This window comes from Bubalus kerabau, chromosome 1, assembly GCF_029407905.1.
Source record: "Bubalus kerabau isolate K-KA32 ecotype Philippines breed swamp buffalo chromosome 1, PCC_UOA_SB_1v2, whole genome shotgun sequence".
Lineage (NCBI taxonomy): Eukaryota > Metazoa > Chordata > Mammalia > Artiodactyla > Bovidae > Bubalus > Bubalus kerabau.
In genome coordinates this window covers 185,952,880-185,964,695 of record NC_073624.1, presented here as the reverse complement: position 1 = coordinate 185,964,695, position 11,816 = coordinate 185,952,880, and the positions used below count along the sequence as shown (strand labels likewise).

General features: G+C 45.2%; 1 protein-coding gene across 1 annotated transcript; it reads right to left on the bottom strand.

Annotated features, from left to right (window-relative positions):
* Window positions 1-8,801: 8,801 nt before the first annotated feature.
* Window positions 8,802-11,816, bottom strand: LOC129626691 (heterogeneous nuclear ribonucleoproteins A2/B1-like). Its single transcript, XM_055546032.1, has 2 exons — window positions 11,702-11,816; window positions 8,802-10,679 (listed from the first exon to the last, which is right to left on the bottom strand). The coding sequence occupies exon 2, from the start codon at window positions 10,569-10,571 to the stop codon at window positions 9,465-9,467; it is 1,107 nt and encodes a 368-aa protein (XP_055402007.1). The 5' UTR covers window positions 10,572-10,679; window positions 11,702-11,816; the 3' UTR covers window positions 8,802-9,464.

Below are 11,816 nucleotides of genomic sequence, written 5' to 3'. Positions count from 1 at the left end.
GGAGGGTGGGGGGTGGGACAGAGGGGAGACAAACACTGAGAGAGGAAGGTTCAGCACATGACACACAGTAATAGCTTGGGATTGGCCAAACTCTGGTAGTATTTATGGTAGCTGCCTGCTGGGGCTGTCACCCTGCTTCTGTGCCCTACCCTGGCTTGGCTCCTACCCCGAATTCCTGGCCTCCCTCCTCCTCCCCTGTAGCCTGAATGGGTCAGTACCCACTCATACCACAGATGAGGCAAGCTGAGGCCTGGAGACACAGGTGGGAGGCCAGGTCCTAAGGGAGCAAAACCTCAAGAGGTCCAACACCCCCTGCATTTCCCTGATTCACACACATGTAACTGACAGTCTGCCCGCCGGGGGGGCCCCCACCCCAGGGGTCACCCAGCCTCCCATTCTGGCACTGCATGCAAACACAATGCTAGCTGCCCCTCCCCACCCTGGGCACCCCGCGTCTGCCCCTCCCACCCACTCACCCTCCATGAGTTCCTGATGCCCGCGCCCACAAAAGAAAGAGGGGCCACCGACAGCGAGCTTAGCCCCAGGGCAACAGAGTGGGGCCAGCAACTCAGAATTCCCTTTCTCCCCTTCCTGAATAAAGATGAGGGTACTCAAGTTGTCTTGGTTTTTATTCCCCCCCCCCCTTTTCCAGTATACTAGCTTGTCTTTTAAGAAAAGGGATATTAAAAAAAGGAAAAAGACAAAAATGTAAAAAAAAAAAAAAAAAAGCAACACCCACACCTGTGTCTGTATATAGCCTTTTAGACTGTCAGCTTTTGTTGTGTTCAGTCGTTTGATCTCTACGGAGAGAAGTGAAAATGCTGTATCGAGGGTGGGCTTAGCTGTGCCTTTCAAATAAAGACGTGAGAAGGTTGAAAAAAATAAATAAATAAAAGACGCTTACTCCTTGGAAGGAAAGTTATGACCAACCTAGATAGCATATTCAAAAGCAGAGACATTACTTTGCCAACAAAGGTCTGTCTAGTCAAGGCTATGGTTTTTCCTGTGGTCATGTATGGATGTGAGAGTTGGACTGTGAAGAAGGCTGAGCGCCGAAGAATTGATGCTTTTGAACTCTGGTGTTGGAGAAGACTGTTGAGAGTCCCTTGGACTGCAAGGAGATCCAACCAGTCCATTCTGAAGGAGATCAGCCCTGGGATTTCTTTGGAAGGAATGATGCTAAAGCTGAAACTCCAGCACTTTGGCCACCTCATGTGAAGGGTTGACTCATTGGAAAAGACTCTGATGCTGGGAGGGATTGGGGGCAGGAGGAGAAGGGGATGACAGAGGATGAGATGGCTGGATGGCGTCACTGACTCGATGGATGTGAGTCTGGGTGAATCCGGGAGTTGGTGATGGACAGGGAGGCCTGGCGTGCTGCGATTCATGGGGTCGCAAAGAGTCGGACATGACTGAGCGACTGAACTGAACTGATGAATAAGCTAACTTTAAAATAGACTTCTCTTGCTCACAAACTTACTGAAGGATTTGCAACATCAAAGTAGTGTTTAAAACAAGAGAGAAATAAAGGACATGGGACTGAGAACCCATAATAAAACATACATGTGTTTGTGGGTACCAAGCTTGTATCTGAAAGGACAGAGAGAGAGAGAGAGAGGCCAGGAGCAGTTTTTGGCTCTAAGAAGAGAGAATGGATACCTGGGGAAATAAATTCACAAGATTAAGAATCCACATCCTTGGTGCCATCACTGAGCCAGCCTAGACCCACTATATGCTGAAGATTCAGACTCCAGGCTGACTGTGTCTTGTCTTACCTGTAGCTGAAAGCATTCTTCCTATGTTATGAATACAGAATCTTAATTTTGTATCTGAGTATTACATCACAGGCAGTCTGTCTACACAGTGACAACAAAAGTGATCATGTTAAAAACAGGCCAAAAATGAAGAATTCTGAAACTGAAACACCAAGTCTTTGCTTTTTCCCCAGATGCAGAGCAGCCTAATGGTCTGTATCCAGCACCCAGCCTAAGAGTATCCAAAGAGTGAGAGAAATCACTGCCTCCCTCCCCAAGGACTTGATCTTCCTGAATTTGATGATCCTCTGGGGATGTCACCGACTTGTTCATCTCCCTCCTCCTGTGCTTCCTCTGCTCCTTACTCTTTATCAGTCGTCCCCACACAGCCACCTGAATCCTCCAACAGACCACATTTGGAGCTGTGTTCACTGTGGCTGTGGTCACTGTTTTGGCCAAAATCGTCCGTGTGATCTTGGCATTCAAGGCCAGGAAACCAGGAAGAACCATGAGGTGATTGCTGGTAACAGGAGCTGCTATGTCTTTCCCATGTACTCCATGATCCAGGTGATCATCTGTGGAGTCTGGCTGGGAGCCTCTCCCCCTTTCCTTGAGATGGACACTCACTCTGAGCCCAAGCAGCTCCTCATCGTGTGCAACAAGGGCTCGGTCACTGTCTTCTACTGTGTCCTGGGCTACCTGGGCTCCTTAGCCCTGGGGACCTTGTCCTTGGCTTTCCTGGCCAGGAACCTGCCTGACACCTTCAGTGAAGCCAAGTTCCTGACCTTCAGCATGCTGGTGCTCCTCAGTGTCTGGGTCACCTTCCTCCCTATCTGCCACAGCACCAAGGGCAAGGTCATGGTGGCCATGGAGATCATCTCCATCTTGGTCTCCAGTGCTGGGCTCCTAGGATGCATCTTTGCCCCAAAGTACTACATTGTTCTTATAAGAACTGATAAAAACTCTTTGAAAAGTGTAAAGAATAAGTTTTGAGTTCCAAGGGAAATAAACATTCTTGGGTTTTATCTCATGAGTCTCTATCACCTTTTTAGGATTTTGAACAACAAAATGTTTAAATATTATATATAATTTATAATATCTGAGTGCATTACATCAAATTTGCTATTATATCAAATGTTCATTCAGATATCAAAAAGCAACCAAAATTGCTTTACCTCTATTTATCAGTGGATTCTGCTCTCTCTTTTTCAGAATGTTCGTGTAGAACTGCATTGTCATCAAGACTCACACATAGGTTTTCTCTCAGACTAATGGCAACCCATAGGTTTTCTGCCTCAGACTAATAGCAAAAGCTATTGAATCTAACCATTTCTTCCATTATTAAATATGCACAGCCTCTATTTTTCCAGCCTCTCCTCTATCCTAGTAAAAGGTATCTCATAACTAAGAACTTTTCAGAGCATTCTTTGTTGTATCTCCTCCTTCTACTTCCTTTTTCCGGAAGAACACAGTGCCCAAAATGTCTTTCCTGTACCTTGTAAGAAATATCTGTATATCTCAGTTCAGTTCAGTCGCTCAGTCGTGTCCGACTCTTGGCGACCCCATGAATTGCAGCACGCCAGGCCTCCCTGTCCATCACCAACTCCCGGAGTTCACTCAGACTCACGTCCATCGAGTCAGTGATGCCATCCAGCCATCTCATCCTCTGTCGTCCCCTTCTCCTCTTGCCCCCAATCCCTCCCAGCATCAGAGTCTTTTCCAATGAGTCAACCCTTCGCATGAGGTGGCCAAAGTATGGAGTTTCAGCTTTAGCATCATTCCTTCCAAAGAAATCCCAGGGTTGATCTCCTTCGAAAGGACTGGTTGGATCTCCTTGCAGTCCAAGGGACTCTCAACAGTCTTCTCCAACACCACAGTTCAAAAGCATCAATTCTTTGGTGCTCAGCCTTCTTCACAGTCCAACTCTCACATCCATACATGACCACAGGAAAAACCATAGCCTTGACTAGACAGACCTTTGTTGCCAATATAATGTCTCTGCCTTTGAATATGCTATCTAGGTTGGTCACAACTTTCCTTCCAAGGAGTAAGCGTCTTTTAATTTCATGGCTGCAGTCACCATCTGCACTGATTTTGGAGCCCAAAAAAATAAAGTCTGATACTGTTTCCACTGTTTCCCCATCTATTTCTCATGAAGTGATGGGACCAGAGGCCATGATCTTCCTTTTCTGAATGTTGAGCTTCAAGCCAACTTTTTCACTCTTCTCTTTCATTTTCATCAGGAGGCTTTTTAGTTCCTCTTCACTTTCTGCCATAAGGGTGGTGTCATCTGCATATCTGAGGTTATTGATATTTCTCCTGGCAATCTTGATTCCAGTTTGTGTTTCTTCCAGTCCAGCGTTTCTCATGATGTACTCTGCATAGAAGTTAAATAAGCAGGGTGACGATATACAGCCTTGACGTACTCCTTTTCCTCTTTGGAACCAGTCTGTTTTTCCATGTCCAGTTCTAACTCTTGCTTCCTGACCTGCATACAAATTTCTCAAGAGGCAGATCAGGTGGTCTGGTATTCCCATTCTTTCAGAATTTTCCACAGTTTATTGTGATTCACACAGTCAAAGGCTTTGGCATAGTCAATAAAGCAGAAATAGATGTTTTTCTGGAATTCTCTTGCTTTTTCCATGATCCAGCGGATGTTGGCAATTTGATCTCTGGTTCCTCTGCCTTTTCTAAAACCAGCTTGAACATCAGGAAGTTCATGGTTCACATATTGCTGAAGCCTGGCTTGGAGAGCTTTGAGCATTACTTTACTAGCATGTGAGATGAGTACAACTGTGCAGTAGTTTGAGCATTCTTTGGCATTGCCTTTCTTTGGGATTGGAATGAAAACTGACCTTTTCCAGTCCTGTGCCCACTGCTGAGTTTTCCAAATTTGCTGGCATATTGAGTGCAACACTTTCACAGCATCATCTTTCAGGATTTGAAAGAGCTCAGCTGGAATTCTATCACCTCCACTAGCTTTGTTCGTAGTGATGTTTCCTAAGGCCCACTTGACTTCATATTCCACGATGTCTGGGTCTAGGTCAGTGATCACACCATCGTGATTATCTTGGACTTGAAGATCTTTTTTGTACAGTTCTTCTGTGTATTCTTGCCACCTCTTCTTAATATCTTCTGCTTCTGATAGGTCCATACCATTTCTGTCCTTTATTGAGCCCATCTTTGCATGGAATATTCCCTTGGTATCTCTAATTTTCTTGAAGAGATCTCTAGTCTTTTCCATTCTGTTGTTTTCCTCTATTTCTTTGCATTGATTGCTGAGGAAAGCTTTCATATCTCTTCTTGCTATTCTTTGGAACTCTGTATTCAGATGCTTATATCTTTCCTTTTATCCTTTGCTTTTCACTTCTTTTCTTTTCACAGCTATTTGCAAGGCCTCCCCCAGACAGCCATTTTGCTTTTTTGCATTTCTTTTACATGGGGATGGTCTTGATTCCTGTCTCCTGTACAATGTCACAAACCTCCATCCATAGTTCATCAGGCACTCTATCTATCAGATCTAGTCCCTTAAATCTATTTCTCACTTCAACTGTATAATCATAAGGGATTTGATTTAGGTCATACCTGAATGGTCTAGTGGTTTTCCCTACTTTCTTCAATTTAAGTCTGAATTTGGTATTAAGGAGTTCATGATCTGAGCCACAGTCAGCTCCTGGTCTTGTTTTTGTTGACTGTATAGAGCTTCTCCATCTTTGGCTACAAAGAATATAATCAATCTGATTTTGGTGTTGACCATCTGGTGATGTCCATGTGTAGAGTCTTCTCTTGTGTTGTTGGAAGAGGGTGTTTGTTATGACCAGTGCATTTTCTTGGCAAAACTCTATTAGTCTTTGCCCTGCTTTATTCCGTATTCCAAGGCCAAATTTGCCTGTTACTCCAGGTGTTTCTTGACTTCCTACTTTTGCATTCCAGTCCCCTATAATGAAAAGGACACCTTTTTTGGGTGTTAGTTCTAAAAGTTCTTGTAGGTCTTCATAGAACTGTTCAACTTCAGCTTCTTCAGCATTACTGGATGGGGCATAGACTTGGATTACTGTAATATTGAATGGTTTGCCTTGGAAACGAACAGAGATCATTCTGTCGTTTTTGAGATTGCATCCAAGTACTGCATTTCGGACTCTTTTGTTGACCATGATGGCTACTCCATTTCTTCTGAGGGATTCCTGCCCGCAGTAGTAGAGATAATGGTCATCTGAGTTAAATTCACCCATTTCAGTCCATTTTAGTTTGCTGATTCCTAAAATGTCGATGTTCACTCTTGCCATCTCCTGTTTGACCACTTCCAATTTGTCTTGATTCATGGACCTGACATTCCAGGTTCTTATGCAATATTGCTCTTTACAGCATTGGACCTTGCTTCTATCACCAGTCACATCCACAACTGGGTGTTGTTTTTGCTTTGGCTCCATCCCTTCATTCTTTCTGGAGTTATTTCTCCACTGATCTCCAGTAGCATATTGGGCACCTACTGACCTGGGGAGTTCCTCTTTCAGTGTCCTATCATTTTGCCTTTTCATACTGTTCATGGGGTTCTCAAGGCAAGAATACTGAAGTGGTTTGCCATTCCCTTCTCCAGTGGGCCACATTCTGTCAGATCTCTCCACCATGACCCGCCCGTCTTGGGTTGCCCCACAGGCATGGCTTAGTTTCATTGAGTTAGACAAGGCTGGCTGTGGTCCTAGTGTGATTAGATTGACTAGTTTTCTGTTAGTATGGCTTCAGTGTGTCTGCCCTCTGATGCCCTCTTGCAACACCTACCATCTTATTTGGGTTTCTCTTACCTTGGGCGTAGGGTATCTCTTCAGGGCTGCTCCAGCAAAGCGCAGCTGCTGCTCCTTACCTTGGAAGACGGGCATCTCCTCACCACCTCCCTTCCTGACCTTCAACGTGGGATAGCTCCTCTAGGCCCTCCTGCGCCTGCGCAGCTACTGCTCCTTGGACGTGGGGTTGGTCCTCCCGGCCGCCGCCCCTGGCCTCTGGTGTGGGGGCATGGGGTAGGTCCTCCCAGCCGCAGACCCTGGCCTCGGACGCAGGGTAGCTCCTCTCAGCTGACGCCCCTGACCTCGGATGCGGGGTAGCTCCTCTCAGCTGACGCCCCTGACCTCGGACGCGGGGTAGCTCTTCTCGGCCGTTCCTGCACGGTCGCAGCCTGGCACTCTCGGCCGCTGCCCCTGACCTCGGACGTGCAGTAACTCCTAATCCTCAGGCTCCTCAGGCCACCCAAATGGTGCGGGTCACAGAGACAAGGATGGGGGAGAGGTTCACCACTACCTCAAGGCCTGGGCCAAGGTTAGTGGGAGGCCTTGATGAGGGCTCTAGAGCTCTGCAGGACACAGTCCCCAGCCTGATCCCTGGGCACCACCACCCCCCTCCCCCGCTCCCAGCTCACCAGCTGGCCATAGGCTGGGCGAACTGGAGTGCCCCTGGGAGAAGGCCAAGCTCTGCCTGTTACCTCACTCTCCACCTCATGAGCACCACTCCACCAACCCTTGGTTGAATGAGCCAAGTAAGAGTCACCCATTGACATCCATTTGCTTGGGGGAAGGGCCCACTGTGGCGCCAACCAATGACTGAGCAGAACCACTAATGGCCCCACCTTAACCGTTGCTTGGTAACACGGTGGGGCAAGTAATGGCACTGTGGCCACCTCATGCGAAGAGTTGACTCATTGGATAAGACTCTGATGCTGGGAGGGATTGGGGGCAGGAGAAGAAGGGGATGACAGAGGATGAGATGGCTGGATGGCATCACCGACTCAATGCACGTGAGTCTGAGTGAACTCCAGGAGTTGGTGATGGACAGGGAGGCCTGGCATGCTGCGATTCATGGGGTCGCAAAGAGTCAGACACGACAGAACATCTGATCTGATCTGATCTGAGCAGCTCCAGGCTAAGGGCTGCACTCAGCGGGCTCTAATACAGTCTTGAGCTGGAGGGGGACCTCTCCCCATCCCCATGGCCTCTGTGACCTACTGCAAAAGCAGTCTGCATGGGTTGCAGGCCAGGGAACATGGCCCCTACTGTGTGGGAGGACCAAGGAACCTGAGGGCCAGCTGGGTCCTGGGTGACTGGCTCATTCAGTATGATGGCTGGGCAGCAGTCTGGGGACTTGGCCCTGAGGAAGCTGCTAGCAGAGATCTTCCTCTTCAGCCTGGCCTGGGTACTGGTGGGAGGATCCAGACTGGGTGCTGGACAACGGTTCTTGGGCAGGGTAACAGGCCCCTGCAGGGAACCCCACCTCTTAGCCAGGACATGACCTCCGAGGGTGAAAGCTGTGACTTGGGACCTTATCCTTTCTTGTCAGAACAGAGAATAACATTTGTTTGGTGGCGATTTACAAGAACCCCCGGAGAAGGGAATGGCTACCCACTCCAGTATTCTTACCTGGAGAATTCCATGGATAGAGGAGCCTGGTAGGCTACAGTCCGTGGGGTTGAAAAGAGTCAGACATGACTGAGTGACTAACACTTGCACTTTACAAGAAAATCATTACCTGAATGTGACCTGATGGTAAGATCTGACAACAAGAAGTTTGCAACAACTTACCATGCCCCTCCCTTACCTTTCCTGGAAAAGGGCTTTGCTGAAAGCTTTCAGGGAGTTTGGGGGGTTTTAAGGCATGAGCCACCCATCTCCTTGCTTGCCTCTGCAATCAATCTTTCTCTGCTACAAACTCCCACATTTTGGTATTATTTGGTCTCACTGTGCTTACAGAGCATGGACTTGTGGTCAGTACAGTTAGCACTGCTGTTGATATCTAGGAAAGATGTTCAGAGAGTAATCTTAAGAATTCTCATCGCACACACAAAAATCTTTTTTTTTTCTTTATCTTTTTAGTACTATTTGAGATGATGGATGTTAAATATTATTGTGGTAATCACTGCATGATATAGATGTCATATCATTATGCTACACACTTTCAAAATATATAGTACTGTACATCCATATCTCTTGAAAGTAGAAAAAATATTACAAAGATAAAAATTTAAAGTACAAAAAGCTATAAATGAAAGCAGACAAACTACAATTGTTTTTCTTTTAGAATTATTTTATTAAATAAAAAATCTACAACTGCTTCATACCTCTATACTCTAAAATTTAATGAGTAACATTATTTTTTATTACAACATACTCCTAGCTAATAGCTTTTCAAAACTTGAGTAAAATCTTTAAAAAGTTTTCACATGTCACCTGAAACTTGCAAATTTAATGTTATCAAAGAAGGAATGCTTCTACAATCTCACAACGACCACGACAACAAAGAAACAGGAAGAAGCTGAGAAACTGTCTCCAAGGCATTTTTTTTTCTTGGTAGAAAGCCTTCTAAGTTTAAATATAATTTCATTATATGATATAGAATTATTTTCTTTGACCCCTCCAGGAAGAGGACAAGTAACTTGTCTTTTACTAAAAAATAAAAAAAATAACAAAAATAACAAAAAAAAACTATTTCATCAAAGTTTTCAAATTCACTTGCATAAAATTCATAAGTGTCTTTTTATACAGCCTTCCAACCCACCAACAGAATGGCTCTCTGGACCTGTTCTGTTGTCTTCTGCCACATCACTATTTATTCATGACTGAGATAAGAGTTTCCTTAATGTCCTTAACTCAAAAACCTGAAACTGTTTATCTGGGCTCTCATCCTCTGCTATTTAGACAGTTAAGCCCAGGGCAAACAGGAAGAAGTTCAATATCCACTTCCGCCTCCATAACCCCCACTTCCGCCACTGCCTCCTGGGCCATAATTGCCTCCACCACATGGGGCCGCCTTGTTCCTGCCAATGCTGAAGTTTCTATTTCTCATTGGACCATAGTTAGAAGGTTGCTGGTCGTAATTTCCAAAATTATTGCCATAACCACCTCCAGAGAATTCCCACTGGTTGCCATACCCAGGACCTCGACCAGCATATTCTCCACCTCCTCCTCCATAACCAGGGTAACCTCCAAAATTCCCACCTCCAGGTCCTCCTCCATACCCTTGACAGCCATCCCTACACCCGGGGCCATTTCCATATCCATCAGCTTCTCCTCTAAATTTAGTTCCTGGCCCTCGTCCAAAATTTCCACCCCCACTAGAAGAAACACTAAAATCAAAAGGGTCTCTTTTTCTATTTCTAGAACCTTGGACGTGCTGCATTTCCCATATTGACAAAGCCTTCCTGACTTCTGCATGATGACCATTGATGGCATGGTATTTCTGCAACACTATCTTATCCACGGGATCATAGTCATCAAAAGTCACAAATCCAAAGCCTCTTTTCTTGCCCGACTGCCTATCAGTAATGATCTCAATGGCATCGATTTTTCCATATTTCTCAAAGTACTCTCTAAGATGATGCTCCTCGGTATCTTCCTTAATTCCACCAACGAACAGCTTCTTCAGGGTCCAGTGGGCCCCCCGCTGTCCAGATGCCTCTCTTGGGACGGCACGTCTGGGTTCAAGCACTCTGCCGTCAATGGAATGGGGTCTGGCCGCCATGGCAGCATCCACCTCGGTCATGGATGAAAAGGTGACAAAACCACATCCTCTTGATCGTTGACTGGCAAAGTCCCTGAGGACCACACAGTCTGTGAGTTCTCCCCACTGCCGGTAGTACTTCCTCAGACTTTCTTCTGTGGTTTGAAAGCTCAAGCCGCCAATGAAAAGTTTACGGATTTGTTCGGCCTCTTTCTTTTGCCTTCTCATAGGAACAGATTTCCAAGTTTTCTCCGTCACGGACTCGGTTGCTTCAGCCTGATTTCTCGTAGCTGAGGGAGATGAGAGCGATCTCAGGGATGAATTCAGACCAGACATGTCCTGGCTCTGCGGTGGGAACCTCAGCTACCCCGGAAAATGCCTCTAGGAGCACCTCCACGGGGACCCAGCGATGCTGCTATGGCCTCTAGGCACGCTTCCACCTTCCTGCAAAACACCATTTCCAAGAGTGACCTTTCCAGACCCAGTCATCAAATTAACAATGCATTTTCTCTATTAGTTTCCAATTTTGAAATGCATGTTTTATCAGCTCTTCATTTTGTGTTGATTTTCTCACTAAGTTGGATACTCAGTGGTTTGCAATGGCATGCTCACTTAGTCACTTTGCTCTTAGAAGGAGCTCGAATATATTTCTTTGAAAGAAACTATTCAAACTCCAAAAACACTCTCTGAAGTTTTCTCAGAAAATCAACTTCAGTTGTACAATGATATCACCTTTATTGTTATCAATCAACTTTCAGTAAGATTTCAACTCCTTTCTTTGTTAATCCATGTAAGAATCTGATCACTATAATCTACTTAAAATGTAAACCTAATCAGGGTATCCTTTCTTTTACACCTAACATTTCTTTCCTCAGAAGATATTTTTAAAGGAGAAAATACAAATATCATTTCATTTCTGTAGTCCCGCCATAATTATTAATATTACCCCTCTAAGATTGATCTAAGATGCCACAGTTCGGAGGAAAAAAGCACTTGATCCTCCCATTTACAGAGCATCTATCATATGTCAAGTTGTGGACTAAAATCCACGATTCAGAATTTCACTTAACAAAACCATTGCCCCAGTTTACTTGAATCCTAATGAGAGCAAAGGGATCATAGATGAAAGAATGTTTACTACAGTGTTAGGTACAGTAAAGTGCTGTGATAATAAGGACAACACAGTAACAGAGAGAAAGATGGAGATATGGGGGAAGAGAAAGAAGAAAGAAAAAATATTAATAACAATTATTAATGATGAAGAGATTGGGAAAGGTCAAACTGATGGCATGTGAAGCAGAGAAGTGAAGTTTTGAAGAGAAAAAGACCAAATACTTTGTGGGTAAAACATTTTTTCAGAGAGAACTATTTAAACAGAGCCTAGGCAAACACTACATCTACCTCATACAGAAAGATTTTACAAAAGACAAAAGTAGACAGACAGACACTCTCTTGCCATCACTCACCAGAAGAGGCCAACTTGGAAATCTGATCAATGCAGGTTCCTCCAGTTCCAGGAGTTGTCCTCTGACCACTCTTGAGATGCTGTCAGGCTGTGGCTCCCTGAAAAGTCCACTAACT

Bases quoted from the DNA above. Each gene is read 5' to 3' on its own strand.
- LOC129626691 (XM_055546032.1), bottom strand. From the start codon at position 10,571: ATGTCTGGTCTGAATTCATCCCTGAGATCGCTCTCATCTCCCTCAGCT.